Consider the following 25819-nt stretch of genomic DNA (forward strand, 5'->3'; position numbering starts at 1 on the left):
CACCAAATCCTGAAAATAAAGTGGTTTGGCTTTGATTGAAATGTTACAATCTCACAGAGATCTACCCTTCGTCAACCACTCATTATTTTCAAAATTGGCACTGCTCTTTGACTGTCACCAGGATGGACAAAATCACCCCCGCATGTTGTGCTGTCAAACTTTTTCAACACATGAAGGGATGTATGTCATGACACTACCTGACACCATCTGCAGGGCCACACCAGAGATTTGTGGAATCACAGGATTGAGCCAGATCTGGGTAGTTCACTACACAGTCCCTAGTGGAGCACCATCAACTATGGTCACCCTGGCTGGTGCAACGGTCCGCAATAGATTATACGTGTTTGATGATGCCTAGTGCTTTGCTTGCACTTGGTAGACTCCACTCTACACTTGTGCTGGAACAGAGCAACCATGTGTATCCTGCTGTGCATCATGTGCCTCTGTGTAAAATCAATTAAAATCCATCTATTGCCCTACTTCTATGGCCCCCGTAACCAGAATAGTTGAGCATTTCATCATCGTTAATGTACTTGTCCACACAATAACCCTGTTAGATAGAGAGACACAAGAAACAGATTCTCAGAGTTATGCAGACACTTAACTTCCATTGATGTCAATGGAAATTAGGCACCTGAGTCACTTGTCCAAGTTCACACAGGGAATCTGGTGGAGTGGGGAATTAGACCTGAATCTCCTGAGGCTATCACCAAGGCTATCACCCAATGCACTGGACCATCCCTCCTCTCTGAAAAAAAGTTAAAGATATAGCACAGTTCTCTGCCTCTACGAGGGGCTGAAGGTCGACAATAGTGGTTGGTATCACTGTCTGTGTATACCTACTTGCACTATAGGCTTTTTGTTTTTTTAAATCTCCCTTCTGTAGGCCATCACCTCACAGGTCTCCTAATGTTTACTAAGTACTCCAGTGGGTAGGGAACTCTATTGAAGTCTTTAGGCAGAGAGGGCTAGAAATAGAAACCCACTGACCCAACACTGTAATTACAATCGGAGTTCTAATGCATTCTGACTGAAGCATAAAAGTTGAGCTTGAGACAAAACTTTCCCCACTGCTGCAGTGATTATTGTTCTCTCTTTCTACACTATTCTTTGTATGCCCACCTGCCTCTCAAAAAAGGAATCCTCCACAGTCCTTAGACTATGTAGGAGAGGAACAGTTTATTAAATGTACTGTACTTACCTATCAGTCACCTACTTACTAATTACAACTAAAAGCATGATTAATCTGTCATGGATAAGGCTGCTAAGTAACCCTAATCATGCTAATGTATTTTTTGTCACTTATGCAAAAGGCAGCATTATTACCATTAGCTGCAAGTGGTAGTAACATTTATTCTGCCACAGACAGTATGAGGTTGCACCATAGCTTTTGCATTGTCTTCACAATTGTGTGCGGTGATTTACTTCGTCAATACCAATAGGATCCCATGATGTTTTCTTTGCAAAGTTTATCTTAGAAAATTGATAATGATTACAGTTTTTGAAAGTGTTTCCAGAGGCTCATAATAACTAGGAGTGAAATTCAGCATGGGGGCCTATGCAACATGTAAGCCTTGGTCTCAGTGGGACTGAAGTGATGCATAGATCTTGGGCTGGTCCCACTGTGTGGGGTGAATTCCACCTGGGAGGACTCTGTGGCTCTAGGCATATAATAAATTCTGAAATTATTGAAAGACTGGGCACTGGTCTTCTGCTCTGAGGGTTGTGGTCTCATGTCAACTATCCTGTTCAATGTGTCCTGGGGCAGTTAGGATGGTCAGTGAGGAAATATGGGTTGCAGTGTGTGGAAAGCATCTCCTTCATCTCACCGGACCAAGCGTTTCCCCCTCTGGTGATGGCGGTCCTGGGATAAATTAGCCCCAGCCCACTCTGGGCAGCATTCATCCTCCCCCTTTCCGTGCTCCTTTGGCCATATTCCCTGGGTAGGCCCCAGGGCAGGCCTACAGGATGATCCTCCGCCAAACAAAAGGGGAATAGTCCCATAAACACAAAACCAAAGGGTGACACCTTCCCCTGCCTCCTCACTGGGGCTGGGGATTGCCCTGTAGTCTGCCCCAGGGTACCAGTCCTTCCCCTAGCAGGCCCTCAGGTTTGTCTGCTTCCCCTATGGGGAGAAGCTGTAGCTTCCCCTCCTGGAGAAGCTTACTTTCCTGCTGCTACTAGCCTGGTAGCAGATCATCTGTCTCTCCTGGTTTTAAAAGGTCTCAGGCAGTCCTTAACTGGATCCAGGTGTTCCTAATTGACCTGAGGTAACCCCTTCTCCGCTTATAGGGAAGAGGGCCTTTAACATTCTAGGGCTAACATATCTGCCTTCCCACACCGTCTTGCAGCTGTCCGGCCTGACTTTGTCACAAGTGTCTTTAGTACACAGGTGATTCCTAGCTTTATAGTTTTACCTCTTCCAGCCCAGCTAACTGATTGATTTACTGAGCAGAGTGATGTGTGGAAGAGGACAGGGCTTGAGAAAACCACTCACCCTCATGAGCAGGAATTTTTCTGTGGGGGAGTGACATCAACTTTTGCAAAATTCATTTTAAAAGAACAAAATTATATTTCTAGGGCCAGATCTTCAGCTGGTGTAAATCTGGCCTGGTTCCACTGATATCCATGAAGTTATTTTAATTTACATCAGCAGAGGAACCCTCTGCTGCCTTCCCAAGTCTGCAGACAGACTATTCCAGTGTCTCTGCTGCTGCTCAGAGCTTCTACAAGTACCTCAGAAGGAGATCTGACCAGAATCTTGCCATTTTCCATTGCTGCTATTCAGAACCATGTAGGCAGTCACATAGCTGATAAGAATCTGGTAAATTTCAACCTATTTTAAAAGCATTGCTCATCAGATATTTATGATTTTGCAGTTGTCTTTTGATTAACTGGCCATGTCTCTTTCTTGCTTGCTTTCTGGTCTTTACAAATGAATAGCAATGCTATAGTACAAATATTTGTAGACACATATATAAAATCTATTTTGGCAAACAAAATATTTTACATTTTTAATTTCAGCTTCAAATCTTGGAAAGTCACAGAAATCATAGAAGTGTAGGGCAGGAGGGGACCTTGAGAGGTCATCATGTCCTTTACCTTGCACTGAGGCAGGATCAAATAAAACCATCCCTGACAAGTGTTTGTCTAACCCAGGGATCGGCAACCTTTGGCACACGGCTTGCCAGAGTAAACACCCTGGTGGGCCGGGCCATTTGTTTACCAGCCATGTCCGCAGATTTGGCCGATCGCGGCTTCCACTGGCTGCGGTTCACCATCCCAGGCCAGTGGGGCCTGCGGGAAGCAGTGCGGAATGAGGGATGTGCTGGCCGCCGTTTCCCGCTGCCCCCATTGGCCTGGAGCGGCAAACCGCGGCCAGTGGGGGCCGCGATCGGCTGAACCTGCAGACGCGGCAGGTAAACACACTGGCCTGGCCTGCCGGGGTGCTTACTCTGGCGAGCCGTGTGCCAAAGGTTGCCAATCCCTGGTCCAACCTGTTCTTAAAAACCTCCCATAACAGGGATTCTATAAGCTCCCTTGAAAGCCTATTTCAGACCACAACTAGTTAGAAAGTTTTTCCTAATATCTAACATAAATCTCCCTCCTGTGAAGTAAGCAGATTTCTTCTTGTCCTACCTTCAGTGGACATTGAGAACCATTGAGCACTGTCCTCTTTATAACAGTCCTTAACATATTTGAGAACTATCAGGTCCCTGCTCAGTCTTTTTTTCCTCAAGACTAAACTTGCCCAATTTTTTAACCTTTCCTCATAGGTCATGATTTTTAAAACTGTTCTCATGTTTGTTGCTGTCCTCTGGACTCTCTCCAATTTGTCCACATTCTTCTTAAAGTGTGGTGCCCAAAACTAGACACAGTACTCCATCTGAGTATTGAGTAGAGCAGAACAATTACCTCCTGCATCTTAAATGCAACACTCCTGTTAATACAACCCAGAATGATATTAGCCTTTTTTGCAACTGCATATTAGGGACCAGGACATAGGTGGTCTGGCCTACTGGTCAGAGCAGGAGTCAGGTGTAGTGGGCAGATCAGGCATCCAGGTCAGGGAACTGAGTTGAGAGTCAGCAACTGCGTCAACTGCTGACTACCAGAGCCAAGGATCAAGCCAGAGTTGGCGTCAAAAGTCAGAGCTGGGGATTAGAGTCAGGAAGCTAGGCAAGGATCAGGCACGGAGCAGGAGCATGGTGGGAACTAGGAGAGAAGGCAGGGCCAGGAGTGGAGCAGAAATCAGGAGCAGGATTGGGTGTAGAATGCAGGCATGAGCAGGGTCTGCTGTTGCTGCTGTGGTAAATCACCTAGTTGCTCAGTCAACTTCCTGTGCTTCCTTCTGGCTTAATTAGCAAGCTGGACTATTGGTGGAGCTGGTCAATCCTCCAATCAGTGCGTTTGTGCATGGTGCCTTGGCTGAGGTTGTAGTCCTGCTAGCTCTTTGGCCCTTGGGGTTTCAGAAGACTTCAGGTGGCAGTCAGTATGTGATGGCTGTCTGGGAACTCACAGGCCTCCACATCACATGTTGGCTCTTATATAGTCTGTGATCCATTGTAACCCCCAGATCGTTTTCTGCAGTACTACCATCTAGCCAGTTATATTGTGTTTGTGCATTTGATTTTTTTCCCCCTAAGTGTAGCACTTTGCATTTGTTTTCATTGAATTTCATCTGGTTGAATTCTATCAGTTTGACAGCAAACCATTGATAACTACTCTTTGAGAACAGTCTTTCAACCAGTTGTACACCCACCTTAGAGTAATTTCATCTAGACCATATTTCCCTAGTTTGCTTATGAGACTGTCACGTGATACTTTGTCAAGAGCCTTACTAAAATCAAGATACATTATGTCAACGTCTTCCCTCCATCCACTAGACTAGTTACCTTGTCGAAGAAGGAAAATAATCCTTCTCTTAGCAATTTTGTCCATTGTTTGCAGAACTGAAGTTCTTTTCCTGTTTCTAACGAACCTGGCTTCCTTCGGTTTGATTTTCTTTTTGTCTGCACAACTACAGCTCCTTTCTGTTCCAGCTGAAGGCTTTCACAGTTTTGTGTGTCGCACTGAAAAGTTGGATTTTGACATTTTTGTTTCTGAACAATCGATATGATTATTTTTCTTGTGAATGATCGATTCAAACAAAATTAATATTTGGAATTGAGGGGAATTCCATCTGATCATAGCAATGTTAACGTAAATCACATTTTTGACTCAGACTCCTTGACACTGAATAAGTTTCTATTCACCACAAAATCACTGAATTATTATTAATACATTTGTCTAGTTTTTCAACACTTTTAATACGGTGAACATTCATAAAAGTATGAAAATTACAACATGATTGCTGTCAATTAGACTAAATTTAATGAAGAGCTCAGTTATGTATGTCTGAAAATATTGTAAGTTTAATAGCATCTAAATTATCTGAAGTTTGATACTAATGTAAAAAGCACATTTTAAATACACAAAACAGATCAGTTTTACGAGGAAGAGTCAAACTCACCTGTCAACGAAGGCATGGTGAAGGATAAAGATAGGATCGTTAGCAGATCCTTGTACCTGGGACATTGAGCCATTCATATAGATGTGAAGTGCATTATGTAAACTGCTTTGAGACACGTTCGCTATTCCAGTCTTTGGATTGGCAAAGCCTATACGTGAAGAGGAAATCATACACTGATATGAAGATGTGCTTAATTATTCTTTCAGTAAAACAGAAGCTCAAAGTACCTACTAATTAGATTTCATTTATGTTCAGCTCTTTAGTATAATACTAAGATAAATGTTTAAAGAAAGAACACTAGTATACTTGGAAAGCACATCAGAGATGAGATTAGAAGAAACTAAATTAAAACTATTGCCATAAAACTAAAGCAACATGCCATTACATGAACTACTTAATTGATTTATATTTTTAATTCTTTGTCCAATATTTCTGGCTGTTAAAAAAGCATTCTAAGATCCCAATCTTGCAAATATTTATCCATGTGAGTAACTTTAGTCATATGAATATGAAATTTATTTGGGCGCAAACCTACTAAGGGAATTATTTAACTGACTTACTGTATCTCTGACAAATCACAGATAATTGGTGAAGCAGTAAAAGTCTGAGAAAAGTAAATGAAAGGAGATTGACCCTGGCAATTACTAGTCCATAAGTCAAAACAACCTGTTGTGTTTAGTAATACAATTAGACTGCAAGCTCTTTAGAGCAGGGATCATAGTTTTATTATGCGTGTACAGTGCTGAGCACTTTTCCCTGACTGGGGCCCTTAGGAACCACCGCACTGCAAAAAACAGTCATAGTAAAAGGATAGAACAAATAATTGGCTATGTAAGCCCCTTCCATAATCAAACCTACAGGACAGGGTTCTGGAGAAAGAAGTCTCTTTGAGGGTTGCCCTGAGGATTGGACTTAAAGGCCACTGGGCCCATCCCCAAACCCAGCAGACCCTGGAGAATATGTGACACCTGGCCCCTACTCTAGGGGCCATGTGTCCCCATACTGGTTCTGGCCCTGATAGCCCCTGGTGGTCCCTTTGGGCCTTAAACTTTATGAGCCCTAACCTAGCTTCCTGCTAGCACAGGTGATCCCTAGCCAGCAGGAGATCCATCAGAGTGTCAGTACGGCACTGTATTGTCTCTTTCTGGGAGTCTCCACGGCTATGTCTACACTGCAATTAAAATCCTATGACTGGCCCATACCAGCTGACTTAGTCTTGTGGGGCTCAGGCTAAGGGGCTCTTTGATTGTGATGTAGACATTTGGGCTCGGGCTGCAGCCAGAGCTCTAGGACCTTTCCACCTCGCAGGGTCCTAGAGCCCAGGCTCCAGCCCAAGCCCAGGCATTTACACCTCAATTAAAGAGCCCCTTAGCTCAAGCCCTGCGAGCCCAAGCCAGCTAGCACACGCCAGTCACAGCTTTTTAACTGCAGTGTAGACATACCTTATGGTGTCAGGGTTAGGATAATCTGTATAGGCCCTCCTGGGTCCTGTCTTACCCATAAGGTTGGAGGACTTTCTAATTGCACAAACCCAAACACCCTTGCCCTGCTCCCTGCCCCACCCCTCTTCTGCACCCCCCGCATTCAGCCCCCCCCCTCCCACCCTCACTTTCACTGGGCTAGGGCAGGGGGTTGGGCAGGAGGGGAGGAGGGGTGTAGGAGAGGGGTGCGGGCTCTGGGGTGGGGCTGGGGATGAGGGGTTTGGGGTGCAGGAGGGGGCTCAGGGCAGGGGTTTGGAGTGCAGGAGAGGGTGTGGGGTGTGGGAGGTTTCTACCTTGGGCAGGGGTTGGGGTGCGGGTGGAGGTGCAAGGTCTGGGAGGGACTTAGGGTACGGGGGGGCGGGGGTTTCTGGCCTGGGGCAGGAGGTTTGGGGTTTGGGTGGCGCTTACCTCAGGCGGTTCCCGGTCGGTGGTGCAGAAGGGCTAAGGCACCCTGCCTGCCTGCCCTGGCTCCACGCTGCTCCCAGAAGCAGCTGCCATGTCCAGCCCCTACGCCAGGTGGCTCTGAGCAGTGCGTGCTGCCCATTCCTGCATGGACCTCCCCCGCAGCTCCCATTGGCCATGGTTCCCAGTCAACGGGAGCTGTGGAGCCGCCGCTGGGGGCGGGGGCAGCACGCAGAACTTCCCTGATCACCCCTGCACCTAGGGGCTGGACATGCTGGCCATTTCTGGGGAGCTGCGCAGAGCCAGGGCAGGCAGGGAGGCTACTTTAGCCCCACTGCGCCGCCAAACAGACTTTTAACAGCCCGATCAGCAGCGCTGACTGGAGCCACCAGGGTCCATTTTTAACCAGGCATTCCAGTCAAAAACCAGACGCCTGGCAACCCTACCTGCCCACTGATGCTGTAGTGGGGTATTACTGAGGTTGGTGTTAAACATGGTGTTTCTTTAACCTAGCCTACTATGTTTCTACTCTTTCTTCTGAATCACTCCTTAAAACACTCTACCAGAACACACACAAATGCTAGGCCTCCCTGACACTGAGGTATATCAGAACAGACAGAAAATCTTTTAAAAATAAAAACTTAACAAAAATAGTGGAACTAACAAGATGCCTTCCGCGCTAAACTTCAGTGCTCCATCACTTTATTGTCCCATCTCATCCCCGTCCATACATTTTACATTGTTTATTGAGATTGTAAATGTAGTAAGTCAGAAACCTTGTCTCTTTGTTTGTTCGGAAAGTGCCTTGCATGCTTTGAGAACAGCATAAATCATAATATCTCATGAGTGACCTGGGAGAGTGTTTTATTATATCACGAAGCAGTAAAGTCATGGGGGAAGCAGAGTGGTCTAGCACAGTGTTTCTCAACGACTGGTCCATGAACTGCTGTCGGTCCCTGAGAACTCCCTGACACAGGTTAGGAAGGTAGCAAGTTGGTTCCTGGAATCAAAAAGGTTGAGAAACACTAATCTAGTGTATAGGGCCCTAAATGGGGATTTTGGAGACCTGGGTTCTACTCCCAGCTTTAGAATTGATCTTTTTGTGTGGTCACTTCACGCCATCTGTCTTTGTCTTGTCGGTTTAGATGATAAGATCTTTTTGGGGTCAAGGACTGTTTCTTACTATGTGAATGCGTGGTATAAATGGGACCTTAATCTCATCTGAGGCCTCTAGGTGCAAGTGCAGTGCTTCTAATAGAAGGCATAGTCCCTCTCCATAAGACTAGAATTTTGAGCTCATTTCCAGTTGTTGAATTCTCACAATGAGGTTGACAAATCCAACGGAAATTAGAGAAGAAGAATGATGATCCAAGAGACTGGAGGAATTGACTTCTGAGGAAAAAACTTAACAGTTCTAGATAAGTATAGCTGGAATAAGATGAAAAAGGGGCACATATCTGAAGGGTCTGGAAACAGCAGGAGAGGAGTGGAATTACCTAAGGCGGTATATAGGGAAATAATTAGTACTTGGATGAAATTAATATCAGGGAAATTTAGATCAGGAAAAGCTTAATAGTAAATATTAAGCTGTGCAATAGTCTCTGGAGGGAAGTGATGGGAGCCACATCACTTAGAAATTTTAAAACTGGATTGGACAAAACACTAGAAAATGTGTTGTATGGGGCAATCTGGCATGGACAAAGAGGTATGTTCTACTTCAGCCAGAAGTTATTGGGTTTGCTGGAATTACTGGTGAAATTTTATGACATTTTTTTTTCAGGAGACCACATTAGATGATCCTAATAGTTCCTTTTGGTTTTAAAAGCTATTAATCTAGGTACTTAATAACATGGTAAGTTTCTTTCAGATCTGACTTCTAGGAAATGTTCTATGAAAATCAGCTGAAAAAAATCTACTTGTCAGTCTTCTTAAAATGGATAAGACTTCAGGCCCTTCCCTTGTATCATACTACAGATCAATATGGGGGGCGGGGGTGAAGGGAGATTGGTAGAGTACTATTTATATTGCTTCTAGAGTACTCTGGCCAGAAAACTAGATGTTCTGCATCAGTCTTAAAGAAGCTTTGACAAGTTTCAGCCCTAAAAATGATGTTAGCACTTGAGTTATCGTATGAAAAGGGTTATACAGAATACTTCTGTTTACTAAGATGCACTTAATCAGGGCAGCCTCTTCACAGGGACATCTCCCAGAGAGCCAGTTTCGCCTAATGTGGACATTGTCATTCATACCAGTTACTGATTAACTGGGACAGTATTAGCACTAAAGGCTTAGGTCATGTTTAATTCTAAATTGTGGGCTCTTAATGTGGAAAATTTCATATAAATATTAAAGAAAGAAGAAATAATAATTAAATGCAGCGAGTATCACTTTTACCAGTGTGCTTTTACATAGTACGACCTTTATTATGATTTCATTTGAATTCTTTTCAGACTTGTTTGAAAGGGTCTCAGGGGAACCATTTACTCCGGGCAATGGGTGATGAACCAGGCTGAGCCAATTCAGAGAAATCTACAATATGAAAAGAATTTCATAGCACTTAGGGAAAATTGTACTTCCACGAGGAGGAGAGGGTGTGAATCTGTAATTCACCACTATGATAAATCTCAGAAGTTCTTGGAGGGAAGCCCCATTAGAACGTGATGTGCTAGAACCAGTAGTTATGGCTGGAGCTTATGTTATTGAGGTCAATAGGATCTTTGCCAGTGATTTAAATTGGAGCCAAATAAAATTCTTAAAGACCACGTGCCTGGTTCTTCTCTTGCTCATAGCACTATAAATCAAGAAATCAGTGGTTCAATTGAATTGAACTGACCTCAGTGGAGCTGGGCCAATGTACACCAGTTGGAACTGTGGCCCAAAGTTTATTAGATTGAGCTGATAGTGCCACCTACAGTTGCCCAACACTTTCCATTATAATTATATACATGCAGTCTTCATAAAGCATTCAAGTGTATCAGGTGTCTGTCTTTTAATAGATGCTATTTAATTATACTAACAACAGTCTAGCAGCAGAGCTCAGGAAACTCCATGTACAATCAGTCAGGGACACAGCTGTATAAATATAGTGCAAGTCAAGTGGTGTCTTCCTTCACTACTCCTCATTTGCTGCTGAATTGGCAGCACTAAGTGCATTTGGTAGATTTCAGAGTGTATTCGGGGCTTTGATAGTATTATCAACATTAATTACTGCAGTGATGCGGCAAATGTCCCATACATCATACCACCTCCTGCATTCTTTTGGTGTATTATTTAACATCTGTGACACTCTATCACTTAACCACATTAAGCTATTTAACTCTTTTCAGGGTTGTTGGATTTTATAAATGCACTTAAGTAAAATTCACTTTGCACTATTTCCAAGTCAAGGGCTAAGGACATCAATCACTTTGAAGGTGAAATTTCACTCTGTAAGGTGCATGCCTGGATCGCATTGACTCCAACAATTCATGGATGTACATCTGGGATGAATGTGGCTGTAAGAAGAATTCCATGTTGCAGAGAAGCACCCACTCAGACTGATGTATCTATTTTAAATACATGAGAAGGGGAAAATAAGGCTGTGTCTCTGCTATGGGCACTAATGTAGCATAGCTTCAATGCTGTAGCTATGCCACTGTAATCCCATAGAATAGACTCAAATTACAGCAATAGCAGGAGTTTTCCATCAGCTGTAGGAACCAAGCAACCAGTAGCTAGGTCAACAGAAGCATTCTTCTATCGATCTAGCTGTGTCTACAATCGGGGTTAGGTTGGCATAACTACAGCACTCATGGGGGTGGATTTTTTACACCTCTGAGTGCCATATTTATGTAGACCTAAGTTTTAAGTGTAGATCAGGCCTAAGATAAATAACATGATTCTGAGGGTCAGATCTTCAGCTGATTATGGAAAATACTGGCACTGTACCTGTTTATGTCAGCTGAAGCTCTAGCCCTTAGCGATCTTTTTATAGGAGACATTTCAGGGCTAAATTCAACAGTGAATAATCCATCTTTTTTCAGCCAACACTCCTATTGGTTTCTGTTGGGATCTTGCTGGAGTGAGGAAGTCATAAGGACTGCAGAATTGCCCTCAGGAGCTATAGTCAACAAAAAGCTCAGAGCTGTCTGATTTGGACCATGTCACCCCCCCTCTGCGGTGATTGGAAATGACTTTCGTGGAACTTCAGTGTGACCCTGGAGCCAACAGTATCCCTGAAATGTGCCCTTGGTGATGACACTCCAGGGTTGGGCAACAGTCTCTGATTGTGGAGCACAAACTTACACCTAATTGTTCACAAGTTTGCCCCTCCCCCCCCCCCCCGCTTTGTACTAAGCATGTGCCAGGAGTGATGTTCATATAGGCTCGGGCTAAAAGTATGACAGTGCTACCAACACCAAACCATAGACAGAAAAAAGCACACATCTCTGCCTCAGATAGCTATAGTGATCCATTTTTGGTTTTAGGTGATGCATGTTAACAGCCAGATTTATATTCCATACTCTACCCGCATGCCCCATATAATCAGGCATGTTTCCCAGGCAGAACTAGCATTCACAAAAGCTTTTAAAATGTTTGCCTCTCCTTTAAGGGGCATTGCACAATCTACCATTGACCTGTTATTTTTCAGTTCCATTGGATGGCCATTTCACCGTGTGAGTGAACAGCTTGTGCTCTAAGCTCCTTTGGGTGGGGGTTTTATTGGCTGATGTTGACCTTTGTTTTCCGTGGCATTGTGGTTGGTACTCTGATGTAACATACATTTTGTCAGCCTAAATAGTCTTCTTTTTAAGTTAGCCACTGGATTGCAGCTTATGTTGTTGGTAGCTACATATAACAATAATAATATCTAGCTCTTACACAGAGCTTTTCATCAGTAGATCTCAAAGTGTTTTACAAAGGAAGTCACTTTCATTATCCCCATTTTGCAAAAGGGGAAACTGAGGCACTGGGACTTACTCAAGGTCACCCAACAAAACTAGTCCCCAGAGTTGTAGTTTACCAGTTTAATCACAAGACCACACCATAAACTTTATTTTAGCATCTGATTAGTCTGATACTTATCTCACACTGGCATAAATTAGCAGTCATTCTACTGAAGTCAATGGGTTTGATCCTGAACTCCAGTTCCATTCACGTAAAATTGGAGTAACTCCATTGAAGTAAATGGAGTTATTCTGGATTTACACGAACTGAAATCCGAATCGGACTCTATGTGGAGTTACAGTGGTATAAAAGCTGTGTAAATAAGATCAGAACCAGGTGCTAAGTATCTGGGCTCAAGGGCTCTTGTAAAGCTGTGAGGGTAACAGCAGGTATCTTGTAATGCAGTGGCAGAGGAAATGACTTCATAAGCAGTGAATTCCTAAGCAGAAGAAACAGGCTGGACTCTTCAAAATAAGGCTTTATTAGAATGAAATCAGAGCTACATAAGATAACGGAGAGCTAAGTGCTCCTAGCAGTGTGTCTGGTGAAGCTGCTGCTAGACTGTGTCCAACAGGTTCTCATTAGCACCAATCCAGTTCTCTCTAACATGCTTTGCTCTTAAAGGCACAGTGCATCCTCCTAACATCTCCCCTTTCCAGCAAAGCAATTCCAAACAATTTAGCGTACATAACAACTGTTTCTCTACAAATAGCACAACATCTAAACTTTGTTAGCAGTGCTCAAGGAGCCTTTCAGGTGCCCTGCACAGACTATCAAATCTGTGAGGCACCACTTTCAGCCCTTGCACTAGCTGACTCAGCAAACTGCTCTGCTTTCTGGTCCAAAAGATCCTCAGTGGTTTCCTCAGTGCTTTGTCTTGTAGCTGTCAGTGAATTATCTACCTCCCTATCTCCCTCTTCTTCAGGCAGATGTTGTAGATGTCTCTTGTTCCTCTGAAAAGTATGTCCATCAGGAATCTATATCTGATCAGATCATGGGGTGACCTCGCGAGTCACTACTGCCCTCTGTGCCCAGCAAGTACCATCATGAATCCGCACAGCATCTCTGAGCTTCAACGGCTCTAACAGACTCTGTCACAGTGTGTCTTTATTTACGCTTAAGTTACTTATACACATCTAAGTCAATATTGCCATTAAGGATTGCTACTAAGTTAGGGAGTCTGGTTCTCAACTTCCTGCCAAACAATCTCTCTGCAGGTGACAGTCCATGACTCACTGGTACTGCTCAATAGTTCAATATAGCCAAATATGGATCTGTACCTATGTCAGTGACCTTTTTCAAAAGTCATTTAACAATTTTTGCACCATTCTCTATAAGGCTGTTGGGTTGAGGATACTTAGGACTTGAAGGTACATGCTTAAAGCCATATACTCTAGCTAATTTTTTAAATTCATGTCCATCAAACTGTGATATCAAACATGATAACTTCAGGGATTCCATGCATGGAAAATATGAATTTCATGCACATCATAACATGTTTTGATGTGATATTTTTTTTAAGAAAACATCCTTGGGATAATGAGAAGAATAATCCAAAATCAAAACATAGTCTTTACCTGCATATGCAAAGAAATCCACACCAACTTTAGACCATGCCCTGAACTGTTCATTGTTTATCAGCATAGACTGTTTTTCCTGTTTAGGTTGATATTTTTGACCTTTCACACATTTTAACAGTTTTCTTTATCTTCATTTGTGGCCAGTGCAGTATCTCTCTGGCTCTGTGTTTACATTTCTCCATGCCCAAGTGTCAATGTATTGTTGTGAGCATGTCAGCTTGTAACATCTTAGGCACTACTGTTCTATCTCCTCTAAACAACATGCCATCAATAACAGGCAGTTCTGCTTTGAACTTTGAACTCCATATGCCCCCCCACACATCGCCTATGACTTCAAGGGTTTAAGAAGATTGCTATTTTCTGCTGATCTTCTTTCCCACCAAAGCCAGCTTGAATCTCTTCCAGGAGTCTGCTGCAGTACCCAAGAGTTTCAACTCTGTGGGAACTTTTAGTTGCTCCAGCTCTACCAGGACTCCTTTTCTCCTTCACCAAAGTGCTCACTCTGGTACCATGTGCTGTCTTCTGAATTCATAAGAAGGAGAAACAGGTTGGACTCTAAGTAGTAAGGCTTGATTACAACTTTACCAAGGGGAACATTTCTATTGTTCCTTTTGCTACTTTTTCACACCAGAAGGCTAACTTAGACCTAAACCCATGGTGTGCTGGAGAGAAGATGCTTGTTTTCACCTTGCATTTTCCTGTTCAGTTCATTGAGACAGCAGAATCTATCAATCAGATAGGCAAGCTTTGTGCAACATCTACACAGATTTGATTGCTGATGTGCCATTGATTTTTCCACAGTTAGGAAAATTTTGACCTCCTCTCTCAGCTCATACAAGCATGAGAGAACTTTTCCATGGGAAAACCAGTGTATTTCAGTATGCAAAAGTAAACTCGGGTGCTCCAGTCCCGTTTGCTTACACAGCAAGGTGAAAAGGCATGATTTTAAGGGCCTGAATTTGTAAAGTTCACTATCTTTACTGCTCCATCCAACACTAACAACAGTTCTTTTGGTGGTGTTTTGGTGACGAGAGCTTCACAGTGCAGGAAACAGTGGCTCACCAACATGGGGTTTTGTTCCCTAACCTTGCTTACAAACTCCTTCACTTTGCCAGTCATGGAAGCTGCTCCATCAGTGCAAACACTGATACAATTTTTCCAGTGAAGTTCTCCTTCCTCAAAGTAGACTGTTGTCACACAGAATATTTCCCCTCTAGTCATGTGACCTGGCAGTTCTTTGCAAAACAAAACCTTTTCTTTGATACCATCTCCATCAACGTACCTTGCATTAGCCAAAAATTGAGCATGGCCACAGATATCTGTCAATTCGTCAAGCTGCAATGCAAACTTTCTGCTTGATTTTAATTTTTCTTGTATCACCATCTCAATATCACTGAAATGTCATCAATGCAGCGACTTATGTTATCTGAAAGAGGAACTTTTTCAATTTCCTTGGCTGCATGTGCACCTAACAATTACACTCATGATTTCTTTGCATGCTAGTAAAATTAATGTTTCTGTGATTGTATGTGGCTTTTTTGCCTTTTCTACAAGCTCAGTGGCCACGTAGCTTGCTTCCAGCACTTTGTCAGAAAGAGCTGCATAGTCGATCATCAGTCATGCTTGATTTTCATTCTGATCCCTCAAATGCATAAAAAAAAATGTCCTTTTTGGCAAGGGATAAATGTTTGCTTGTAAGGTGTCGTTTTAACTTACTTGGCACCATGGCATGGTTTGAAAGTTTCTCCCTGCACACGAGACATTGTGGAAGAGGGCAAGATGGTTCCCCTGTAGACTAAAATCCATATTGCAGATAGCTCTCACAGAAGTGTTGGTTCACCACTTTCACTTTTAGTTTTATGTGCATCCCTGCAAGTAGAGATGGAACAGCCAAAATCTTTTTTCTTCAAATATTTGTCCATTTTTGGGTCAAAAATTTGAAAGTCAATGCTGTAACTTTCGAGATTTGTAAGATCTGAAAAACACACTGACCACCATTTGATTCCCATAACGTCAAGTTCATATGAGTGTAGACTCAATGTTACGCTATCATAGGCCATTCTTAATGTATATTCATGAGCTGATCAAGGCTAGTAGGGTTAAAATCAAAACAACCATGGTGGCTAATGTTAGATCGTGATCTGTCTTTTGTGCCAGAATTAACATTTTCAACAGTGGAAACTAACATTAAATCTAAATATAAGAACTCTGGACAAAAGCATGCTCAATGGAGAAAGTGGCATGCACTTGAGAATAATATTTTGGCATGACAAGCAATTAATAATTAATCATTTCTTCTCATTTCAAAAATGTGTGTAACTTTCTCTGCTGTTTTTAAATGCAATATAAATAATGACAGTGCTGTTCTGCGTCAGGCTCATTCTAGCTTTTACCCCCAGTCAAATATAAATATAAAATTTAGGCTTGAGTTGTATGTCTTTTTTTTTTTTTTTTAATATGCATCATCATCAAAGGCTCATTACAGCACATTGCGTTCATCAGGGCACGCCATCTTTGCTTACTTTTTATCCCTCTTAACCTCACTTTGGGGACTGGAATGTGACACATGCATAATATTGAAAGGGGCCTCGTCCTGGAGAGCAAACGTACAGAATGCGATCCGGCTCCGACACTAATTAAAATATCAGGGAAGGTTTAGTTCTCACATGTAGTTTTTAAAAAAATTCCACGGCAGGCCTCTTCAAGCCTGATGGTTGGGAAACACTGCTCTAACATGTGCTCTGCTCTTAAAGGCACAGTACATTCTCCTAACAACAGTGGCAGTGTTATGCAAGCTGGCAATTTTAAAGCTTGCCATCTGAACACAACTAAAAATTAGCCAGTCACAATGACACACCTTACTCATGGTCATGAGCATAAACTTGCGCAGTGATCTTCTATGCCCATCAAACATATTTATTCAAGGAAGGAGCCTCAGCAAAAAGCATCCAGACTCCCATTCTTCATGTGGCTTTGTGTATATGTTTTATAGGATGGGGCATGATCCTGTCCCTTTCAAAAGTATAAATAGCTTCTTGAACCACATAGTCACAAGGTTATTGGCCGGATTCTGTGTTCACTTACTCATGATTTACATTTTTGGTGTAACTCCATTGAATTGACACCAATGTAAAACTAATATAATAGGAGAATTAGGTCTGGTGACTTAGAGGTGGAGGGGAATGAATAGATCACAATCTATTAGAGTCAAAGTCCCTTAAGGCATTCAGGGGAATTGCAGTGTGCAAAAGTCCTATGCAATAGCCTTATGCGCACATAAAGAGTGTGCATCATTTTTGCTGAACAAAACCTGTATATGCTGTTCTGAAAATCTGGTCTTATATTTTGCTATTATTTGTTTTTCTGTTTAACTCTATTAGAAGAAGAGAGCTGAAAAACTTACTTGAAATTGACATTGTATCGGGTCGTGGTTTGGGACCAGGTGTCATGTGAATGCAATTACGGTTCTTGTATCGACCTAGTCCTGTGTCAGTACCCCTGCCCCTTTCCAACACCCTCCACACCTGTTCCCTAGCAGGATGGCTCCATTTAGACTTTGCTACAAGAGCTTCCAATAGCCATGACTTCTCTCTTAAAGGAGGATCCCCAGAACAGACAGAGGGAATCTGCAGAAGTGGACTGTGTTGCCTTTTTTGTGTAATCTCTGCAGAACAGACAAGGCGAGGAGGTTCATGCTCTTAGTGTCACCACAGACTCAACCTCTCCTCCCCAGGCCCATCTTTCCCTGAGGTGGATCCTGGAGCCTGTGAAGACCCCTCTGCATAGTTCCAGGAGCAGGGTAGTATCTGACCATCCTTCCCACCCCCTTAAAACAGGAATTATCCTATCATGGATCTCAATGGGCCACTTAGTCTCCATTGGAGTGTAGTCGATGCTCCTTCACCGGAACCATTTAAATCTGGACTAGCCAAAGCCCCAGTTAATATACTGCCAGCAGCCATCATTCACCGTCTTTCTATGATTCTTTTAAATTAGCATGTGTGTGTGGTGGAAGAATAGGTGTTGGGTTAGAAGAAAGATATAAGTGTCGAACTTCTGAGAGGTTATTATAAAGAACAGCGGATTTGCCGTATATATTATAAAATACGCCTCAATGTCCTTTCAGCTGTAGCACAATCCAAATTAAAGCAATAACCCATTCACAGTGTTGTTGGGAGCACACGCTATGATATTAACAAGTCTCAACACAAACTGCTGTGATTGTGCGCAGCAGCCATGAAATTAAAGTGACGAAGATACAGCATTGGAGAAAGGGTTCAATGGATTAATCAGACAAAACATTGATTGCTAGTTTAGCAGACTGCAAAATAAGAATTAAAATAGGTCTTCCCAACCTATTGAGGTACTCCAGGTTTTAAGTTCTTTCTTGATTATTGTGCAATTTTGTTGAAAATCTGTGCTACTGCCTTTTAATATACCTTTAAGAGCTATCCCAGAATATATATAATATTTCAAAGTGTTTTGTGATGCATCTTGCATGAAGTCACTATACAAAAATAAATTCTAATTGTAATATGAATCATGTCGTCAATACTCTGACATTCCCTGCCTGTCTTTCTGACGTCCAGACACCAATTTAAGCTCAGCAGTAAAAAAACTGAGCTCTTCATCTTTTTTTTTTTCTCCAAAGCCCTTCACGCTCCTTCCATTCTCATGAAGCAAGGACAACACTTTCATCCTACCTGTCACTTGGGCCTACAACCTGGGTGTCTTTTTTGACTCTTCTCTCTCTGTACATTCACACATCCAGACTGTATCCAGGACTTGCTGCCTTTTCTTGTGCAACATCTCCAAGGTCCAGCCCTTCCTCTTTGTCCATGCTGCTAAAACTCTGACTTAGGCCCTCATAATTTCATGTTTTGACTACTTTTATCTCCTCCTTTCTGGCTTTGACATCATCTCCCCTTGCCGCCCAATATTTAAATCCATTCAAAACACAGCAGCAAAAAATAAAAAAAATCCATTTTCCTGGTTCCGTGGCTTGTCTCTCCAGCCATATCACCTCCCTCTTTCCAAAAACTCCCTGCTTCCCTGTTTTCCACTGCATCAAGCACCAACTATTTCCAGGACTGGAGTCATTCAATGTCTGAAATCGCTTGCGGCTTCAATGGAGTTACTCCAAATTTTTCACCAGTTTAAGAGGAGACTTTGGCCCACAGTTCTGATCTGAGAATATTTCATTGTATGTTGTGAAGGAGGTAAAGTGTTTTATGCATAAATTTAAAGGCTTCAACTGCTGGTCCTTGCTGCAACTTTCAGTGTTGTGGTGGAATATGATCGTAGCCCTTTGTTGTCTCCATGTTCTGTGAGAAGGTTACTTACCTGCCAACTATATGGGGCATTAATGGAAACATGGCCTGCCCTATGCCCTGGGCATATCAGGCAGCACTGAAGCAGTTAATACACACATTTTATAAATGGAAATAATCTTCCAGCATCATTAGCAAGGTAGCAAGATTCAAAAAGGGACTGGCTTATAGTTAATTGTGCCTTTTGCAACTTTTCATGAAGGCAAAGTTGCAATAAAATGTTAACATGCTACATCTTATATTTCTTATTACTTACTCAGGATCAGGTTAATATTCAAGGAACTTGGCTAAAAAGATTCTGGCTTGCTGGCTGAGGTGCTCTCCTCCTCTGAATATGCTAAAAAGGGTGACCAAATTTCTAACTACCTATCCTCTTTTTGGTGCTTCTCTTGTGTACGTACTTGGTGTAAAAGTTTGTCCTTATTTTACTATACCACTTCCATAGGAGGAGAAGTCACACTTTTTTCCAATAATGTGCATTTTTGGAAGGGATATTAAACCTCATAATTCAAGGCTTAACCTAATCTCTAACTATGGGTATGTCCACATTGCAAAGAAAAACCCATGGCACTGAGTCTTAGTGCCCAGGTCAGTTGATTTGGGTTTGTGGGGCTTGGGCAGCAGGGCTAAAAATATCAGTGTAGACATTCCTGCTTGGGCTGGAGACTGGGCTCCAAGCCCCTCCTCCCTCACTAGGTTTACAATCCCAGGCTCCAGTGCAAACAGAAACTACGCTGCTATTTTTTAGCCCCTCCGCCCAAACCCCACAAGTCTGAGTCAATTTACCTGGACTCTGACACTCGGCACCACAGTGTAGACACTTGCCGTGTAGACATACCCTGTGTAGATATGTCTACACAGCAGCTGGAAGGTGTGATTCCCAGTGTGGGTAAACGGACATGTGCTAGCTGTGCTCAAGCTAGCAGATTAAGAATAGCCATGTTGCCATAGTGGCTTGGGATAGCCACCTGAGCACACACCTAGGACCTTGGATGGGGTTGTACTCAAGCGGCTAGCCCGAGGCGCCATGTATGCTGTACAATCACATTGCTATTTTTAGGCACTAGCTTGAGCAGAGTTAGTGCTTGTACATCTATTTGAGCTGGGAATCACATCTCCCAGCTGCTGTGTAGACGTACCCTTAGAGATTTCCAGGAGGAACTGTGACATCAGGTATATTATCAGTTCCACCCCATGAAATCAGTCCAAGCTGCCCCAGGTTTACAGGCTCTACTTATTTACAAGTTACAACTTCCATCTTGAAAGAGCATTATTCTATATCCCTGGAAAGGATCATCCTATGACTGGAAATGCCATAGTAGAATAAAATGTGTTACCTTCCAAAGTGTTTCTGAAGCTGAAATTGGCCAATTTATCCATGGACCCTGATTCGTATTGAGTCAACGTTAGACAAAATTCAACCTCCGCTGAAGATGGGAGCCGAGGTGTCCTTGTTTTATCATGGTTCCCAGGGTTTCGAAGTATAGGGCCTTCGTTGGTGGCATTGCATAAAGCCTGCCGGCTGTTGTACTCCTCCGATAGGCTGCAAATTACCTGTGTAAAATATCAGCACAGTTGTCTTGGTTACAAAAAGGATAAAAGCAAACATTGTTTTACCTTTCAGAATAAGTTCTTTGACCTATAAAAACCCGAGCAGAAAATGCAAATATGATAACCTCTGTATAAGAAATGATGTTTGTATTAATTTCAGACTACAAAAATGACTCGTATGTAAGTGGCTCCCTTTCATATGACAAGCACATGTAACATATTTTAAATTGACACACACTTAACATTTTGAAATTATGTATTTTTCCCCACATGAAATACACATGCCCTTGCCACTTGGGCTAAGGGCAAATTCAGCCCTCATTTAGAACATAAGAACGGCCATATTGGGTCAGACCAGCGGTCCATCTAGCTCAGTATCCTCTCTTCTGACAGTGGCCAATGCCAGGCGTCTCAGAGGGAATGAACAGAACAGAAAATCATCAAGTGATCCATCCCCTGTCATCAACTCCCAGCTTCTGGCAAATAGAGACTAGGGACACTCAGAGCATGGGGTTGCCATTGATGGGCCTAGCCTCTAGGAACTTATTTAGTTCTTTTTTGAACCCTGTTATAGTTTTGGCCTTCACGAATCTCCTGGCAAAGAATTCCACAGGTTGACAGTGCATTGTGTGAAGAAATACTTCCTTTTGTTTGTTTTAAACCTTCTGCCTATTCATTACATTGGGTGATCCCCAGTTCTTGTGTTATGTGAAGGAGTAAATAACATTTCCTTATTTATTTTCTCCACACTAGTCAAGATTTTATAGCCCTCCCTCATATCCCTTCTTAGTCGTCTTTTTTCCACGCTGAAAAGACCCAGTCTGTTTAATCTCTCCGTGTATAGATGATGTTCCACATGCCTAATAATTTTTGTTAGCTTTCTCTGTACCTTTTACAATTCTAATATACTGTATATACTCGATCATAAGCCGGTTCGTTTATAAGCTGAGCCTCCTCCCCAAGATGGATAAGTAAAAATGGAAAATTTTTATGACCCATTCATAAGCCGACCCTATAATTCAGGGGTCAGCAAACTTTGGCTCCCGGGCCATCAGGATAAGCTGCTGGTGGGCCGAGATGGTTTGTTTACCTCGAGCGTCCGCAGGCATGGAGGTAAACCTAAGTAAACGAAGTGTCCCGGCGTGCCAGCTACTTACCCTGACAGACCAGGACAGCAACTGGTGGGGAAATTTTTTTCGGGGGAGAAGCTGGGGGTCAGGGGTGTAACCCCTGTGACCACCTGCTACATGACTCCACCCCTAGCCTTGGACCCCCACACTCTCCCCATCCCATCCCTTCTTACCTTATCTGGGGAGGGCCAGGGGAGCATGTCTCTGACCTGGCTGGAGCTGCTCCGGCAGGCTAGGCCGCGCGGCTGCAGCCTGCTCTGGGGGGTGGGGCCGAGTGGCACGTAGGGTGACCAGACGTCCCGATTTTATCGGGACTGTCACGATTTTTGCTTCTTTGTCCTGCATCCCGACCGATGCTCCGTCCCCCTTCCCCCATTGGCTCCCTCCCCAAATCCCCGCCCTGGCCCCACCTCTTCCCCAATCACGCAGCATTCCTCCTCCCTCCCAGGCTTGCAGCATGGCGGCGCAAGCCTGGGAGGGAGGCGGTGGCGGCGGTGCCTGGATCCTGGAGCTGGTGAGTCAGCTTTGAGCCCCCCGCCGCGACAGAGGGCTCCTGCCTGGGCCGCTGCACCCGGGGCCGGGAGGGCATCCTGGAGGCTGCTCCAGCCCTGCAGCCCGCGGGGTAGTGTGGTGGGTCTGGGCAGGGGCAGTGTGGAGCGGGCAGGGGCCGGTTGGGCAGCGTGGGCCGAATCCCTGCTGCTGCCAGGGAGCCCTGCGCCTCTCCCGCCCACTTGCGACTGTGGCTCCTTCCCGGCGGCACGCGCCCTCCAGCCTGCCCCGGCCACATGCGGCACGCATGGGAAAGTAGGCGCTGGGGACGCGTGCCGCATGTGGCCGGGGCGGTGGGAGGCGCGAGGCGCGTCCTGCCGGGAAGGAGCCGCAGCCACGAGCGGGCGGGAGAGGCGCGGGACTCCCTGGCAGCAGCAGGGATTCGGCCCCTGCCGTCCACCCGGCTCCTGCCCGCTCCGCGCTGCCCCCACCCAGATCCACAGCGTGCCGCATATGCCCGTGGTGGGCCGGGGGGCGGGAGGCTCCATGGGGAGGGCAGCGCGCCGGGCTGGGGCCTGCTAATGCCCCCGGCCCCTTTTACCCCCCCCTTTTTTTTTTGCTCCACCCCCCCTTTTTTTTCCCTCGGCCTCCCCGCTCTTTTTTTCCCTCCCCCCCCATCCCGATATTTTGGACTGCTGATCTGGTCACCCTAGTGGCACGGCTGATAATTCTGTTCTTTACTATAGTTTCAACCCAGAGCTGCAGCTGCTTCAGAGGCTGGGGGGAGAGCAGCGTGGCCAGAAGCAGAGACACTCTGGCCCCGCCTCTTTCCTTCTGTCTCTGCTGGTTGTGCTACCTCTCCTTGCTCCCTCTGTTGGGAGAGGTGCTGTCTTCCACCTCTCCCTCTCTATACCCATTCATAAGCTGACCCCCCATCTCTGGTGCTTCCCTTTTTTACTAAAAAAATTCAGTTTATGAACGAGTATATATTGTATCTTTTTTGAGATGGGGAGACCAGCTCTGCATGCAGTATTCAAGATGTGAGTGTATCATGGATTTATATAGAGGCATTATAATATTTTATGTTTTATCTATCCCTTTCCTAATGATTCCCTACACTGTTAGCTTTTTTGACTGCCACTGTACATTGAGCAGATGTTTTCAGAGAACTATTCATGACTCCAAGATCTCTTTCTTGAGACGTAACAGCTAATTTAGACCCTATCATTTTGTATGTATAGTTGGGATTATGTTTTCCAATGTGCATTACTTCACATTTATCAACGTTGAATTTCATCTGTCGTTTTGTTGCCTAGTCACCCAGTTTTGCAAGATCTCTTTGTAACTCTTCGCAGTCTGCCTTGGATTTAACTATCTTGAGTAGTTTTGTATCATCTGCAGATTGTTTGCCCTTTTTTCCAGATCATTTATGAACAGCACTGCTCCCAGTAGAGACCTCTGGGGGACATCCCTATTTAGCTCTCTCAATTCTGAAAACTGATAATTTATTCCTATCCTTTGTTTCCTATCTTTTAACCAGTTACTGATCCATGTGAGGTTCTTCCTTCTTATCCCATGACCACTTACTTTACTTAGGAGCCTTTGGTTACGGACCTTGTCAAAGGCTTTCTGAAAGTCCTAAGTATACTATATCTACTGGATCCCCCTTGTCCACATGTTTGTTGACCCCCTCAAAGAATTCTAGTAGATTGGTAAGGCATGATTTCCCTTTACAAAAGCCAGGTTGATTCTTTCCCCCAAAATCATGTTAATCTATGTGCTAGATAATTCTGTTCTTTCCTATAGTTTCAACCAATTTGCCCGGTACTGAAGTTAGGTTTATCAGCCTGTAACTGCTGGGATCACCTCTGGAGCCTTTTTAAAAAATTGGCGTTACATTACATTCCACAGTTAGTAGTTCTGCAATTTCATATTTGAGTTCCTTCAGAACTCTTGGGTGAATCCCATCTGGTCCTGGTGACTTATTACTGTTTAATGTATCAATTTGTTCCAAAACCTGATTCTGTTACTCAGTACACTGAGTAGTACCTTAACCGCAAGTTGTCCCATTGAGTAAGCACAGCTAGGCCTTAGTGCAAATAAGGAAAAGGGTATACTGGTTTGTCTTCTTAAATTGTCTCTGTCTTATGCTCTGACACAGCCTTCCTGTGTGAATGTGGGCAAGTTGCTTAGTGTCTGTGTGCTTTATTTCCACATCTGGTAAATAAGGATAACTCCACTTCCCTACCTCATAGGGATATTGTGACGATAAATACTTTGAAGATTGAGATACACTCATACTGTGGCAATGGGGGCCATATAATGATCTTTGATGGAACTATACTAAATAATGTCATACTACAGCATGATTTTCTTAAGATTACATTTCAGCTCTGGGTAATGCCATCTACAGTGCAGCTGCTTTGTGCCAATATCACCAATGCACAAGTGCTTTAAAGTTGTCCACCAATCATCCCCCAAGAACAGAGTGATGTTCAGGTGATGTAGAATCATGGGTCTTGAAGGGACCTTGAGAGGTCATCTAGTCCAGTCCCCTGCACTCAAGGCAGAATTAAGTATTATCTAGACCATTCCTGATAGGTTTGTCTAACCTGCTCTTAAAAATCTCCAATGATGGAGATTCCACAACCTCACTAGGCAATTTATTCCAGTGCTTAGCCACCCTGAAAGTTAGGAAGTTTTTCCTAATGTCCAATCTAACCGCCCCTTGCTGCAATTTAAGCCCATTGCTTCTTGTCCTTTCCTCAGAGGTTAAGAAGAGTAATTCTTCTCCCTCCTCATTGTAGCAACCTTTTATGTACTTGAAAACTGTTATCATGTCCCCTCTCAGTCGTCTCTTCTCCAGACTAAATAAACCCAATTTTTTCAGTCTTCCCGTATTGGTCCTGTTTTCTAGACTTTTAATCATTTTTTTTGCTCTTCTCTGGACTTTCTAATTTGTCCACACCTTTCCTGAAATGTGGTGCCCAGAACTGGACACAATACACCAGCTGAGGTCTAATCAGTGCAGAGTAGAGTGGAAGAATTACTTCTTGTGTCTTGCTTACAATGCTCCTGCTAATACATCCCAGAATGCAGTTTGCTTTTTATTCTACAGCGTTACACTGTTGACTCATATTTAGTTTGTGATCCACTATGACCCCCAGATCTCCCTCCACAGTACTCCTTCCTAGGTAGTCATTTCCCATTTTGTATGTGTACAACTGAGTGTTCCTTCCTAAGTGGAGTACTTTGCATTTCTCCTCATTTAATTTCATCCTATTTACTTCAGACCATTTCTCCAGTTTGTCCAGATCATCTTGAATTTTAATCCTATCCTCCAAAGCACTTGCAACCCCTCCCACTCGTTATGCCCTTTCAGAGTGACTGTGAACCACTGATAACTACTCTCTGGGAA

At 43.7% G+C, this 25819-nt stretch overlaps 1 protein-coding gene across 2 annotated transcripts in view; it reads right to left on the minus strand.

Annotated features, from left to right (window-relative positions):
* The window catches only part of TYR (tyrosinase), a 74488-nt gene that overhangs the window by 34651 nt on the left and 14018 nt on the right, over positions 1 to 25819 (minus strand). For both annotated transcript variants that reach the window (XM_034759635.1, XM_034759626.1), the window contains exons 2-3: positions 20569 to 20785; positions 5513 to 5660 (exon numbers count right to left, since the gene is read on the minus strand). In XM_034759635.1, coding sequence (XP_034615526.1) covers positions 5513 to 5660; positions 20569 to 20785 — 365 coding nt within the window. The remainder of the gene's footprint in view (positions 1 to 5512; positions 5661 to 20568; positions 20786 to 25819) is intronic.

This window comes from Trachemys scripta, chromosome 1 (genome assembly GCF_013100865.1).
Source record: "Trachemys scripta elegans isolate TJP31775 chromosome 1, CAS_Tse_1.0, whole genome shotgun sequence".
NCBI classification, from domain to species: domain Eukaryota; kingdom Metazoa; phylum Chordata; order Testudines; family Emydidae; genus Trachemys; species Trachemys scripta.